This window comes from Lissotriton vulgaris, chromosome 4_1 (assembly GCF_964263255.1).
Source record: "Lissotriton vulgaris chromosome 4_1, aLisVul1.2, whole genome shotgun sequence".
In the NCBI taxonomy this organism is placed as follows: Eukaryota; Metazoa; Chordata; class Amphibia; order Caudata; family Salamandridae; genus Lissotriton; species Lissotriton vulgaris.
The window spans coordinates 637999437-638014888 of record NC_141691.1 but is presented as its reverse complement, the minus strand read 5'-3'; the positions used below and the strand labels follow the sequence as shown (position 1 = coordinate 638014888).

Here is a 15452-nt window from a genome sequence, read left to right as displayed (position 1 = left end):
AGTTCATCGATGGGACATCCCTCATGCACCAGGAGTCAAAGACTCAGAAAAACAATTCGACAAAAGTAAAAAAAGAAAAGCTTAGTCATAAAGTGACTAAAGGGGTAGAGCGCTCCGAATCTGCGCTAGGCTGGCATGGAACGGATGTCAGCGCGCATGGGCAGCATCTATGTAGACACCGTGACGTCATCCAAGTGACCATGACACCAGACGCGGAGTCAACCCACGCCACCTATTGATATGCAGGGGTACTGCTGGGAAAAAATTCTCCGGATACAGTCTGACACCTTGGAATAATTCTAAGGTAAGGAATCTAAAACTAACAGTCTCCTTCAAATTCCCAATTCATTGCTGCAATTCAGGATGTCCACATACTAGAGGACAGGATAAATGTGCATCGTGAGAGGCACTTGGATGCTTCAGCACTCGAATATTATATTACCCGGTGAAGGCCAGAAAAGAGATGCGTTATGAGAATGCTGTAACCGCCTCAAATTGTGCAGTTTACACACCTTAGAATTCATAATCGGAACAAGCCAGGTGAAACATGCCATCCAACCAACTTCAGCCAAATTAGACTAAATTACACTTTCAAAAGTGACTGTTGTACTCTCATCAAGATCATTTGGTATTCAATGTCATTTTCCATCCTAATGGATAATGTTGCCTGGTCAAACTGCACAATTTGAAATATTAAATGTACACAATTTGAAGTTTGTACATTCAGAATTGTGGTAATATCTTCAGAATGACCATGAAAACTTATCAATGTTTAAAATAGATTGTAATGTTAAACATCTATGAAGAGTTCATGTGGGTTGCTGTTTTTTCATTTTTAGATATGATTTATTAATCCCTGTGCTTATCATTAATGGGTATGCAGAATAAAAGAGATCCATCATATTGCATGATAATTAGAGGGGTGCCGGTGGCCAACATATATATTTCACATCTGTTACCTACTTTAGTAGGAACATAGTTTTTAGATGTTCTTGAACCTCAAGCATGGTAAATACATTTTATTTTTGGTTTACAAAGTTGCACTCTTAGAATGCTGCTAAGCACCTTTGCCGCTTAAGTTAATAAGAATAGCATCTGAAACAAACAGTTAGTTATACATTCCTTACCTAAGAATTACCCCCAGACGTCAGACTGGATCCGGAAAGTTTTTTTTTCAGCAGTACCCCTTTGCGTCGGAAAGTGGCGTCGGACGACTCCGCGTTAGTCGTCGTGGTCACCGGGATGACGTCACGGTAGCTACTTAGACACCGCCCTCGTGCACTGATGTCAGTCCTTTCTTTTTCCACACCAGAAAGCACAGATCCGGAGAGAGCAGTACCTCCAGTCAATTTTTGTCTGATTTATTCTCGACTTTTGTTGACTTTGTTTCTTGACTCACCGACTCCTGGTGCACGAGGGATGCTCAGCTAAAAGGCTTGAGGTTCCTGTAACCGACTGATGTCGATGATGGATCCGCATCGCATGTACCTTTACAGCCTGGAGCGCGACACCGACCCCAAGTCATGCTCCGACTGCTGCACCATGGCCCGAAGTCTTTGCGAGAGCGGTTCCAAAAGCAACTCGAGGCCCGGCAGTCAGCTCTGCACCGCTCGAGGTTCTGGTCGCGTAGGAGGTCGAGGGACCGGTCGCGGAGCCACTACCATTCTTGCTCTAAGTCTTCACACTCAGGGTCAGACAAGTCTAAGCATAAGAAGAAGTCGAAGAAGCACCGTCGCTCTTCGAGTTCTCCCTGTCCGTCGGCCGACACAATGAGGGATGCAGGTGGTGCTCCTCTCACGGAGCCTGTAGGGTCGGCTCCGAGCTTCCCTCACTTCCCGGGACCTGGGGCAACCCCTGCCCAGCTCTGAGCTTTCTACAAAACAATGCATGCCATCTTTAAGCAGCCCAACTCCGCTGACGCGCCTTTGGGCCCCGCGGACTCAGCTGGGGGCCTGGGCCTTTGATGACAGCAGCTCTGGCCTCGGCACCGCGGGATCCCCTTGGATCCAGGCCAAGATCTGCGCTGGTCGACCTCGTAACACCTCCACCGGTACCACGTCCAGAACCGGCGCTGGCTGTGTCCCCAGCCAAAGTCGACCCGGGCCTCCACCTCGAGGTAGACACGTAGCTGGACCGGCATTGACCAACGCCGGATCCGGCACCTGTGGGTACTTTTGTGTCCCTGTTCTACCCTGGCTCTTTGAGATAAGATTGGCAGCCAGAGGAGGGTGAGGAGGACTGGGAGGGGTCTGGGGACCCTTTAACTGACCAGCTAGGTTACGAATTGGACTGGCGAGAAGAAATGGGGAAGTCAGTGGTCTGGATACCTCACCAGACCTTGGTATGTTGTCACCTCCGGCTACGGCGGAGGGAGCATCAAACACAGTGGTGTTGCATAGGGCGGCTGGGGCTCTCCACCTCGAGCTACCTACGGTGGCTGTCAGAACTAACGTCCTGACAGAGGTGCTTCAACCGGCAGCAAGCTCTCCGGAGCCCCTGCTGCCGTTTAATGAAGCCCTCACAGCCATCCTTTTGGGCACCTGGTCCAGGCCCAACACAGGGGCTCCTGTGGACAGGATGATTGCCCGACAGCACCACAGGCTCCGGGCAACCTCGCTTTCCCCTCCCAACACCCCACCTCTGAGAGCTTAGTGGTCCAAGCCTCCACCTCCAAGGGCGCATTCCCTACCACTCCCCCAGATATGAAATCCTAAAAGCTGGACCATCTTGGGAAGAATATGTTTTCTTCCTCCAGCTTGGGACTGGGGTCGGTAAACACTGCATGTCTGTTGGGCTGTGACTGCCACTCCGTGTGGATAAGGTTGCGCAAGTGCTGCCTCAGTGCCCGGAGGAGGCCCGGAAGAGGCCTGGGCCGTACTCTCTCGAGCAGTTGCCAAAGGAAGAGACGCAACAAAGTTTTCCATCCGTTGTTGGCTGGATACCCCCAACTCACTAAGCAGGACAATTTCCACATCGGTAGCCCTTCGCCGCTACACCTGGTTGAGGTCGACTGGTTTTGCAGGGGATGTCCAATCCACTCTTATGGACATGCCCTTTGATGGTTGTCACTTATTCAGTGACAAAGAAGACACCGCACTGGAGCGCTTTAAGGACTCTCAGGCTACGGCCAGGTCCTTGGGCCTCTCCACCACCCGCCCTGCGCATTCTGCTTTTCAACCCCTTCGTGGCTATGGAAGGGGTGCCCCACCACGTTCCACTCAGGGCCACAGGCCGTTGCAAGCCATTCAGTCCCTGCGCAGCCGGGGGCGTGGGAACCAACACCGTGGTTCTGGGGGCCAGCGGGTGGCTAGTCCACCACAGCCCCCTCTGCAGCAGCCTCCTAACCGTCCTAGTCGAACCTTACAGGGCCACCAAACGCCAGTGGGTGGCAGGATTCGCCATCACCTCCCCCACTGGCATACCATCACGTCAGACAGGTGGGTTTAGCAGATAGCTTGAAAGGGCTACTCCCTCCCCTTCGAGACAGCCCATCCATCCATGCCACCTCAGTACCATCACATGTCGGAGGATCATCTGGGCCTTCTCCAACAGGAAGTGTTGGGCACTCTTGGGCAAGGGAGCCATCGAGCCCGTTAGGTAGTGGTTGCTTTTCCCACTACTTTCTGGTGCCCAAGAAGGACAAAGGCCTGAGTCCTATCTTGGATCTCAGGACTGTCAATCGCTTCCTCCGGAAAGAGAAGTTCAAAATGTTGCACTCGCTCAGGTCCAGTCTGTCCTCGATCCTGGAGACTGGATGGTAGCTTTGGACTTGCAGGACAATTACTTTCACATCCCTGTCCTGCCGGCCCACCGGTGCTACCTGCAGTTCACGGTAGGCCACAAGCATTTTCAGTTTACCGTGCTCCCCTTTGGCCTTACCAGCACCCCTCGGTTGTTCACGAAAGTGATGGCTGTGGTTGCAGCCCATATGCGCAGATTAGGGGTTCGAGTCTTGCTCTATCTCGACGACTGGCTGTTGAAGGCGGCTCGCCCCAGGCTGTCGTCTCCCACCTCCAGACTACCTCCTGCATTTGCTGGGGTTTTCCATCAATGTGCCGAAGTCACACTTAATTCCCTCCATGAAGCTCTTCTTCATCGGAGTGGTTCTGGACACAATGCATTTTCGGGTCTATCCTCCCACACAGCGAACCTGGGATATTCGGACTATGATTCCGATCTTTCAGCCCCCTATCTCAGGTTACCGTCAAGATGACCCTCAGGCTACCAGGTCTGTTGGCCTCCTACATCCTGCTGTTGAACCATGCCAGATGGCATATGCGGGCTCTGCAGTGGGACCTGAAGTTCCAGTGGGCCCAACATCAGGGGAACCGGTCAGATTGCGTCCAGATCTCGGAGGGCACTGAGCACCAATTGCAGTGGTGGCTAACGAACCAGAATTGGGTCGACGGCAGATCCCTTTCCCTTCCTCAACCAGAATTCACAGTGGTGACTGATGCATCACGTCTGGGATGGGGCGGCCACTTGAGGGAGGCGGAGATCAGAAGTCTCTGGTCTCCGGCAGAGTCTGGGCTCCGCATCAACCTTCTGGACCTTTTGGCGATTCGCCTTGTATTTAAAGCATTCCTTCCCTCTGTCCGGGGAAGAGTAGTGCAGGTGTCACAGACAACACCACTGCCATGTGGTACTGCAACAAACAGGACAGGGTGGGGTCATGGACCCTATGATTAGAGGCCCTCTGTCTCTGGACATGGCTGGAACATCAGGGCATATCCAATCAATCAAAAACATTTTCAATCAAAACATTTGTATAGCGCACTACTCACCCGGAGGGTCTCAAGGCGCTTGGGGACGGGGGGTCCGCTACTGCTCGAACAGCCAGGTCTTGAGCTTCTTCCTGAAGGCGAGGTGGTCTTGGGTCAGGCGAAGGTGGGTGGGGAGGGAGTTCCAAGTCTTGGCGGCCAGGTAGGAGAAGGACCTTCCTCCTGTGGTGGCTCTTCGGATGTGGGCGTGGCTGGTCGATCGAAGCTGGCGAGTGGGAGTGTAGAAGTTGAGGCGGCTGTTGAGGTATCTTGGGCCTTGGTTGTGTAGGGCTTTGTGTGCGTGGGTGAGGAGACGGAAAGTGATTCTCTTGTTGACCGGGAGCCAGTGCCGGTCTCTCAGGTGTCCGGAGATGTGGCTGTGTCGGGGGATGTCGAGGATAAGTCTTGCTGAGATGTTCTGGATCTGCTGGAGTCTCTTCTGGAGTTTGGCAGTGGTTCCGGTGTAGAGGGAGTTGCCGTAGTCCAGTCGGCTGGTGACGAGGGCCTGGGTGACCGTCTTCCTGGTCTCGGTGGGGATCCACCGGAAGATCTTACGTAGCATGCACAGGATGTTGAAGCAAGATGATGAGACTGCGTTGACTTGTCTGGTCATGGAGAGGGAGGAGTCCAGGATGAAGCCTAGGTTGCGTGCGTGGTCTGTTGGTTTGGGTGCGCTGCCCAGGGCGGGGGGCCACCAAGAATTGTCCCAGGCGGAGGGCAAGGAGCCCAGGATGAGAACTTCCGACTTGTCTGAGTTCAGTTTCAGGCGGCTGGTCATCATCCACTTGGCCACGTCTGTCATCCCTTTGTGTAGGTTGGCTCTGGTGGTGTCGGGGTCGTTGGTGAGGGAGAGGATCAGCTGGGTGTCGTCGGCGTAGGAGATGATGTTGAGGTTGTGTTGGCGTGCGATCCCCGCAAGGGGGCTCATGTAGACATTGAAGAGGGTGGGGCTGAGTGAGGAGCCTTGAGGAATGCCGCAGATGACTTTGGTGGCTTCTGATCTGAACGGGGGGAGGCGGACTCTCTGTGTCCTTCCGGCGAGGAAGGAGATGATCCATTCTAGTGCCTTCTCTTGGATTCCGACATTGCTGAGGCGCTGCACTAGGGTGCGGTGGCAGTGTTGAATGCCGCGGAGAGGTCCAGGAGGATGAGGGCCGCTGTTTCTCCGTTGTCGAGCAGGGCTCGGATGTCATCGGTGGCTGCGATGAGGGCGGTCTCGGTGCTGTGGTTGGCCCGGAAGCCAGACTGCGAGAGGTCGAGGGATCCGTTCGTCTCGAGAAAGGCAGCCAGCTGCTTGTTGATGGTCTTCTCGATTACTTTGGCCGGAAACGGGAGGAGCGAGATGGGGCGGTAGTTTTTGAGTTCGGTGGGGTCTGCTGATGGTTTCTTCAGTAGAGCGCTGAGTTCGGCGTGCTTCCAGCTCTCCGGGAAGGTGGCGGTGTCGAAGGAGGTGTTGATGATGTCCCGCAGATGGGGTGCGATGACCGCGTCGGCCTTGTTGAAGATGTGGTGAGGGCAGGGGTCGGTTGGAGATCCGGAGTGGATGGAGTTCATCGTGCGGATGGTGTCTTCGGTGTTGATCGGGGTCCAGGCGCGGAGGGTGGTGGTGGGGGGCGTTGGTGCGGTCGTGGGGTGCGTTGGTTGTGTGCTGAAGCTGTTGTGTATGTCCGTGATCTTGCTGTGGAAGTAGGAGGCGAGGGAGTTGCATAGATCTTGGGATGGGGTGATGTCGTTGTTTCCGGCGTTGGGGTTGGAGAGCTCTTTAACGATGTTGAAGAGTTCCTTGCTGTTGTGTGCTGGTGGTTCAACACCTGGCAGGTTCACTGAATGCCAGGGCGGAAAAGCTCAGGCGCAGGGGCATGATGGATCATGAATGGCATCTTCACTCAGAGGTGGTGCAAGGTCTCTTTCAGCAGTGGGGAGAGCCTTGGTTCGATCTATTCACCACCAAGGAGAACGTGCAATGTCAGCAGTTGGAATTTCCAAGGTAGCACTAGCTAGTCTACGCTTTTCGTCGTGAGTGGAGTTGCGGTCTTCTAGATGCCTTTCCACCAATACCCTTTCTGCCTAGAGTGCTGAAGAAGATCAAGCGCGACTGGGCAAAATCATTCTTGTGGCTCCGGATTGGGCACGAAGAGTCTGGTATCCCGAGCTGCTCAACATGGCCATTGATCCTCCGATCCAACTGCCTCTTCGGGAGGATCTTCTGTTGCAGCAGCAAGGGACAGTCCTCCACCCAAACCTGTCCAGCCTCCACCGCCTTGCGTTGAGATTGACCAGCGGCAGTTGACGTTGCTTGACCTGCCTCCCGAAGTCTGTGATGTTATCTTGGCAGCCAGGCGTCCCTCCACTAAGTAGGTATACGCCTGCGAATGGAATACATTGGTGGCATGGTGCACTGCAAAGGCTGTGCATCCCATTTCCAGCCCTCATTTTGAGGTTCTCTTGTTCCTCCTTTCTTTGGCCCAGCAGGGTCTGCTCTGGTCACTTTAAAGGCTACTTCTCGGCCATTTCAGCCTTCCTTAGGCTTTCTGATCAACCTTCTCTTTTCAAGTTCCCTGTTGTAAATAGATTCCTTAAGGGCATTACTCATCTTTTTCCTCCTGTTCCCTTCGTAATGCCCCAGTGGGACTTGAACTTGGTTCTTACATACCTTATGTGCACTCCCTTTGAGCCATTTCTTAACTGTTCGCTCAGACTTCTCACTTTGAAACCTGCCTTTCTAGTGGTCATCACCTCTGCACGCAGGGTGAGTGAGCTACAAGCTCTTTCTTCCAAGCCTCCCTTTCTGGCTGTCCATCTAGACAAGGTCGTCCTTAGAACTAGACATTCCTTTCTTACCAAGGTGGTTACTTCTTTCCACATTGGCCAAACCATCACTTTGCCCACCTTCTTTCCGCCTCTGCATCCTTCAAAAGAGGATGAGAGGCTCCACCGTCTAGATCCAAAATGTGCACTTTCCTTCTAGTTGGATAGCACCAAACAATTCTGGGTGGACGACCGGCTCCTTGTTGGTTACATGGGTGCTAAGAAAGGTTGGGCCGTGCACAAACGGACCATCTGCAGGTGGGTCGTCCTGTGCATCAAAGCCTATTATTCTTTGGCAAAGAAGGAACCTCCAGTGGGGCTGCACGCCCATTGCACCAGGGCCACGGCAGCTACTACTGCTTGGGGATGAGGAGTCCCCCTAAATGACATCTGTCAGGCAGCTACGCGGGCATTGATGCACACATTCACCAAACACTGCTGCCTGGACAGCCAAGTCTGGAGAGACTGCTTCTTTGTCCGTTCTGTTCTCCAGGACTTTCTGGTGTGAACTTAGTTTGCAGACCCACCTCCGGGGTTGGTATTGCTGGGGTATCTAGTCTAAGGTAAGGAATCTATAACTAACTGTTTCTCTCAGATGAACAAGTCACTTACCTTCAGTAACGATATATCTGTAAGAAACATAGGTTAGTTATAGATTCCTTACCGCCCCACCCATTCTCCCCGTTCTGCAAACTGACTTCTAGGGTTAAGGATTTCCTTTAAGGGACCTAGTTTTGTGCACCAGTGGTCAGTGTCTTGCATGGCTTTGAGCTCTGGTGTGGAAAGTTGTGTACAGAACTGAGGTCAGCGCGCGAGGGTGGCGTCTAAGTAGCTACTGCGACGTCATCCTGGCGACCACCACGACGAAAGCGGAGTCGACCCAATCCACCTTCCAACGCGCAGGGGTACTGCTGACGAATAAACTTTCCGGATCCAGTCTGATGCCTGGGGGTAATCAAAGGTAAGGAATCTATACCTAACCTATGTTTCTCACAGCTATATCGTTAAGGAATGTAAGTAACCTGTTCATTAGCATTAAATGTTTCCACTGCCTTGTTGTCCTAATGAAGACTTTCTTGAATCATATGTTTGAGCTGAAACACAAAGAGACATCGTTCAGTATTGCTAATGAGGAATGGGTCAAACGTTCTAGATATTTGCAGAACACAATTAATTGCTTAGTCCATTCTCACTGTAAACTTAGTATGGATAGTAAATGTGGCATTTTTTACAATTTTATTTAACGTGAAAATACATTAGTGACACAGGACAAATTGTAAAGCAATTATTTATTTGAGAAAATGGCCTGGAACTTAGTTAGCTACCCCTATTTGACACTAACCAATGAATAATTTTTTGTTTGATTTTTCAAAATAATTTGACACTAATGAAACTTGGTGCTTAAGTAAACACGACTTGGACAAGATATAATTTTTGCTATGATGATTTTATCAATCATTTTATTTTCTGTATTCTGAAATTGCAAATATCTTCAATAATCAGCATTTAGAAGTGCACTCTGATTTAATCATGTGACTGTGGCAATCCTGGTGAGGGGACAATTCCAAACGGTTGATAAGCACTCAAACATGCAAACACTTATAACACTTTTGCAGGTGAATTTCTACCATGTAATAGGATATTCCAATCCAATCCAAAAATTCTTTATTTCGGCCGTTTAGGCCATAAAAGATACATAAAAAACGGTTCTGCGTAGGAGGCACAACAGGTCCCACGCCGGCTCTGACCAGAAATCCTGGTCAACCCCATGCCACTTCAATAACCTTGAAGCCAGACCTACCTAAAACTAGCGTGATCTTGAGAAGGGAATCCCCCCTCTCACAGTTAGATACACTTTAGGGCGTGTAGACACATAGCCTGCCCTACACAACCCCTATTTTAACTACACACACTTTTTATCAGTCCTGAAGAAAGCCGGATTACAGATAAGGCACTGGCTGAAACATGTTGACACATCAAAGGACGTAGGAGGTCGTAACCCGCCTCTAATGTCCCACTGCCTTATTTTTAACCGCTGGCGGAGGCCCATTTAATAAAGTGTCCTTACCCTTTGGGTATTGGGACCCCCGCCAAGCCGTTTTAAACTCACTTACTTAACACCTTTCACCGCACACACAGTGACATACCTGCTCCGCTGTAGTCAGGCGTCGTAGCACACCCGGGACACGCTAGGTGTCACTGGGTGGGCCTGATGATGAAGCATGCCACCAACTAGGTTGGTGGTTGAGGGCTTTCTAAAGACACCCAACAGGTGCCATCTCCTTCTGACAAAACAATACTGAGTCACTATTATGATTATAATATAATATCATACCAACCCCATCCCAGCTAGTCCTTTTTTGATTAACTGTACATGTAAAAACATACATTACAAAAGCACATAATAATAAAACATTTAAGTTAAAACATACTTTGGAAGGGTGAATAAAAACATCAACCAATTCCCAGATGGTAGTCAGGAGATACATTGGCAATGCTGTTTATGTAGCAGTACCATCCTTCTGCGATCAGGCTTTTAATGTTTTCCTCCTGATATGCAACATGGCCATTAGAAATTTTGCAATTGCAAAAACTATATGAGGGGAAGTATTGGTTTTCAGTATTCTGTACGAAATCACATATATCCTTATGCCCAAATTCCTTCACAGAGGCACTAGCCAGTGTTTCCTAGGTCTGTCGTAGGCTGGGCAGAAGAACAGGACATGAATTTCCTCCTCATCATAGAGGCTACACCCGGGACATGTTTTATCTTCCCCCTTGGCCCATTTACACGTGAAGGATTTGATGGGTAAAGTGCCAAGCCTCCATTGAATAAATAGCTTTCTTGCCAGTAGCGGGAAAATGATATCCATAAAACTTTCAAAGCAATAAGAATTTTTGGAGTCCAGGAAACGTTCAGTTAAAATCCCATTGTGGGGTGCTAGCACAAGGGAAGCAAGACTTCTTTCCTTATGGACTTCTACAAGTCTTTTCCGGGAAACTTTTTGACAACCTATCTCAGGGGCCTCCCAAAGCTCATGGAGACTCAACCGATACAGTTCTTTCTTTACAAAAGCTAACCACGGAATTTTGTCCCATTGGTTTAGGTTCATTACATGGATAAGATCTTGCCTGTAGTGTTTAAGCTCAGTGGTAGTCCTAAGCCTGTGCCAGAATCTTAATGGCTTTAATTCAAGATCCCCCCCTATGGGGGAGAGGCCCATGTCTAACCTTAAAAGGAGCAGGGGTGTACCACGGGGAAGGGCCAAAAGGCGTCTCATAAAATTGTTTTCTAAGCTCGTCAGTGCTTTCCCAGCCTTGTGCCCCCACAACTCACTGCCATATAATGCAGCCGCCTTGGCTTGAGTTTTGTACATTTCAACTGCCAGGGCAATAGGTTTGAAGGTAGAAGTGTTCATAACCTTCAAAATTGCCCCAGACAGTTGGGACAGCCTAATCCGAGAACTTGCTATCTGTGGTTCCCAGGCTAAGTTCTCATGCAAGGTTACCCCCAGATACTGGAACGTTTTTACCCTCTCCAGACTTACGGAGCTCAGTGAAGGGTTTGGTCTTGTCTTGGGGGAGGGGTTGAATATCATGAATTTGGTCTTCCCTATATTGATCTCTACACCGTACTGTCTACAGAAAAGATCAAATCCATCCAGGGTCCGCTGTATCCCCATCGGAGATTTGGAGAGCAGGAGGGTATCATTAGCAAACATGATGGCCGAGACCCTCCTGCCTGCCAAAGATGGGGCATCGTTGTCCCTAACATTACTAAGATGGGATATAACGTTATTAACATAGAGGCAAAACAGGGTTGGCGCCAAAACGCAACCCTGCCTTACTCCCCTAAGGACTGGGAACCTTTTTGACAAAACTCCACCCCTCCCACACCGGACCTGAGCAAAATTACCTTCATGGAGTCTAATTATGGCCTGTAAGAGATGCGTAGGGACTCCCATCTCATTCAAAACCTCCCAGAGTTTTTTTCGGGGGACCAGGTCAAATGCTGACCTCAGGTCCACGAACACCAATACAGCCTCCCCCCCTCAATCCTCACGGTTTCCCAGTAGAGGAGTACAAGGCGGAAGATCTGGTCCATGGTAGACGTGTTTTTCCTGAAGCCAGCCTGAAGGGGACTTAGAATATCTCTATCCTCCATCCAGTCCAGGAGATGGTCCAGTATGAGGCGGGAAAAAAGTTTTTGGGGCACATCTATAAGGCTGATCGGCCTGTAATTGGCTGGGAGGAGAGGACAGCCTTTCTTGAAAATGGGTACTATCTCCGCCCCCAGCCAAGTACAAGGGATCTCCATGCCTCCTGCAATGGAATTAAAAAGAATATGGAGGTACGGGGCCCAGATCTCAGGATGGGACCTAAAAAGGTCACCGGGCAGTTTGTCGAGTCCCGGTGCTTTACCCAACGACAGTCTATCTATTGCGCTGGCCACCTCCCCAAGACTGAACTCCAATTTGTCGCCAGATTGGGCTAGGAGGGCGGCACACACATCATTGGTATCATCAGGACTATCTTCATAGAGTTTACCAAAGTGGGCTTCCCACACAGAAGCTGCAATGTTGGGCTCTACTGCAGCTTTTGGTTCGCCTGAGCCGATGTTTACTAATGACCAGAATCTCCTGGAGTCCCTCGTTTCAAGGGCACAAGAGAGATCCTGCCATCTATCCCAGTCCCACTCTGACCTTGCCCGAGCCATTTCATCCTTGTATACGCTCCTGAGCTCGGCCACCCTAGGATATTTACTTCTGGGAGGAATGGCAGTACACACGTGTTTAAAGTGTGAAAGGGGAAGTCAAATGCTCCAAACATTAATGAAACAGTGGAGAAGGTGTTTATTCCAAAAAGAAGCCTGTTTCCACCCTTCTCCCTCATGTATAAAACAGTTAGGTGCAGATGCACTTGTTCAATAAAGAACTGTACTAAACTGCTTTTGATTAATTTATTTGTCCCCTTCCCAGTTTGTTAGTAATGACAAATGGAGAATGCACCACACATCATTAACACCACCAGTGTTCTCTATACCTTACATGGAGCTTTGGACAATCATGTAGAACTTCCTGATATTGCCTTGAGCTACTATGCAGGTGATATTCAATTCTATGTAAGGGCAACCAGGGTTAAATAATGTCACGGAACACGAAGTTAAATGGGATTAAGATATAGGTGAGTGAACCTTTTACTTCAGTCTGGAAAAACCAGTTGGTTGGTGCTGTGCTGCACAATTTGAGACTGGCACTGGATTGATCAAGCTTTGCTTTATTCTCAAAACATGGCTGCGCATCACGATTGTTATGCTGTTTTATGCTCTTGATGAATATTCCAGGTATCATTTTGGACACTAACATGAAACTACTTTTTAACATTAAGAATTTGAAGCAATCCTGAAGCAATATAGGTGCTATCAAAACATGTTATGTAATCTGCTCCTTTAGCTCATCCACTTTAATTCAAACATTGGATAAAGTATTTTTGTTTCAGTTACAAGTATTACTATCCAGCAACAATTCATAGTTCTACCAGTGCATGACAATCTTCTTTACCTCAAAAACTGCAAAACATCCGAAGTTTCAAAGTTGGATCCTAATGTTCTTTTTGCGATGGTAAATGTAGTTAAATGGTCACACCTAAAAACACACAGTAGTTATAATGTGTCAATAATGACAATTCTTTAGCTTCTACATTCAATTTAAACACATCAGCAGTCACAGGGGTGGAAGGGACACGAGGGTGGGGGGAGTCATGCAGGGGTATTTAATTTAATTAATAATTTAAAAAATATTTAATGCTACCTTTTCGCTGCCCGGTTTCTGCATCTTTAGGAAGCATGCAGCCTCCCTCCCTTAAGCCAATCACAACGCTCCAGTGGAGCCCGCCCAGGAAGGGGCTTACGGGGAGGCCGTGTTCTCCATGCAGGCTGCATTGCAGCCTGCATGTAAAACTATAGAGTGCGCATGACTGGTTTGGGTGGCCCCAGAGGGCCGACCAAACAGTCAGCGACCTCAAGAGTGGGCAAACCACTCCTCCCATACCCTAGGGCAGACCCACCCATCCTCCTGCCCCCAACCGAACCCTTCCACCTAATCGCAGTACGAGAAGCTGAAACATAAAATGGTAGTATTTACCATTTTATATTTCTGCTTCTCGCACTGCGAGAAAGCAGGGGGTGAAGCTCCTCCGCCCTAGTGGAGGAGCCGCTCCTGGACATCAGTATATCTGATTTCTCTACTAATGTGATGTGTTATTTGGATAATTACTAAGTTTACTCTACAGTCAGTGTTCAGAGTTTTAATTTTCTTTCAAAAGTGCCTGATTTAGATCATGGCGGATGGGTTACTCAGTCACAACAGTGATGGATATCCTGCCAGCAAAAATATAAACCCAATAGGATATAATCCGATTTATATTTCAGCTGATGGGATATCCGTCCCCGTTGTGATGCAGTAACCCTTCCGCCAAGATTTAAATTGGGTCCCAAGTCTGTTTCAAATGCATTAAATGTTCTTTATTTTCTCACTTTGCACTCTTCTCTCTTTCTCTTCTGTCCTATATTCAGATATAACTATAAATATCATATTATACTATTTATTCATTACTCAGTTGTATTCATTATATTGTTACTTCATATTGAAAACCGTTTTTACCATTTCTCTTTTTCTGTTCAACAAACTTCACTTTTAAAAAGTATGCTTATTAATTGTAACAAAGAGGTAATAACTTTACATCTATGTAAAGGAGGATATTTTCTACATCCTTGCACAGGAGATACATTACAAGAGTATCGAAACACAACAACTAAAAAGAATGTCAACGTGACAAACAAATAAGGCAATTTATGGGTGGCGGATCTGGTTTTCCTATTCTCTAACCTTATTCCAGGTGCAGCTTCTCAAGACCGTCCAAAAGTGCAAGGTCAAGATGAAAAGAAGAGCCTCTTTCAATGCACAGGTTGGAAGAGCCGCTTCTCCCAATATTTAGGTTTTGGCTGCAAATGGATAACTCACACTATGCAGAGGAAACTCGTCCCTCACATACCATAGCACATACCAATCCCTTTCAGTTTACAGAGCTTGAGGGTCTCTATGAATGGCTGATTCTAGGCCAATAATATTGTCTAAAATGCTCTCCACATTGCAGGCAATCAGTTTGCTGGCCAACTGGATTGGTGGAAAATACTGCTGCAGCTTTATAAGTCAGAAGGGGAGCACATCATCCCTTTGGAAATGCACAGCAGAGCTGTTGAAAGCTGTTGAACTTTCATTTTATATAAAGAGGATGCAAGAGGAATTGTGCTTGGAGCTTCAAAGAATTTTAAATTTTTCAATGTCCCCCAAAATAAATTATATTTTTGGACTTTTTACAAGGATGGGCATCATTGCAACCCCTTGTGAGAAGGTTCCTAGTTCGGCAGGCTTAAGGACCTCTTCAATATCCTTCCCTCTTTCATCTCCCCACTCTTGGGTGCAGCCGTGGCAGGATAAGTTTTACGGTAATACAGAATTGTGTATACCGCTGTAATGGGGGAGCAGAAAGAGAAGATATATAGGTAGGGCTTTTTGGTCTGATCGTGTTGGGCCACACTGCTACGGAGCTCAATTTGTGTGACACATGCTGACAGCCAATCACAATACATATTATTCAGGAAAGATCTTCTCATGATTAGGATGGCCTATCCATGAAAAGGCGCTTTTCGAATATGCATTCCAGCATACAGGAAGTTCCTTCCTCTACAGTGCATTCAGGATAATTTGGGATGTCTTGTGTTTGGGTCGAGAATTACCCTTGCTTGTAGTCAGTAGAATAAGGAGCTAGGATTTGTGGAGCCTGTTTAGACTGAGTAGAAAGAAGACAGGGAGACACACATTT

General features: G+C 48.4%; 1 protein-coding gene across 1 annotated transcript in view; it reads right to left on the bottom strand.

Annotated features, from left to right (window-relative positions):
• The window catches only part of PKD1L1 (polycystin 1 like 1, transient receptor potential channel interacting), a 1739639-nt gene that overhangs the window by 599605 nt on the left and 1124582 nt on the right, over positions 1 to 15452 (bottom strand). The window contains exon 41 of the mRNA XM_086964902.1: positions 13130 to 13213. Within this exon, the coding sequence (XP_086821028.1) occupies positions 13130 to 13213 (84 nt within the window). The remainder of the gene's footprint in view (positions 1 to 13129; positions 13214 to 15452) is intronic.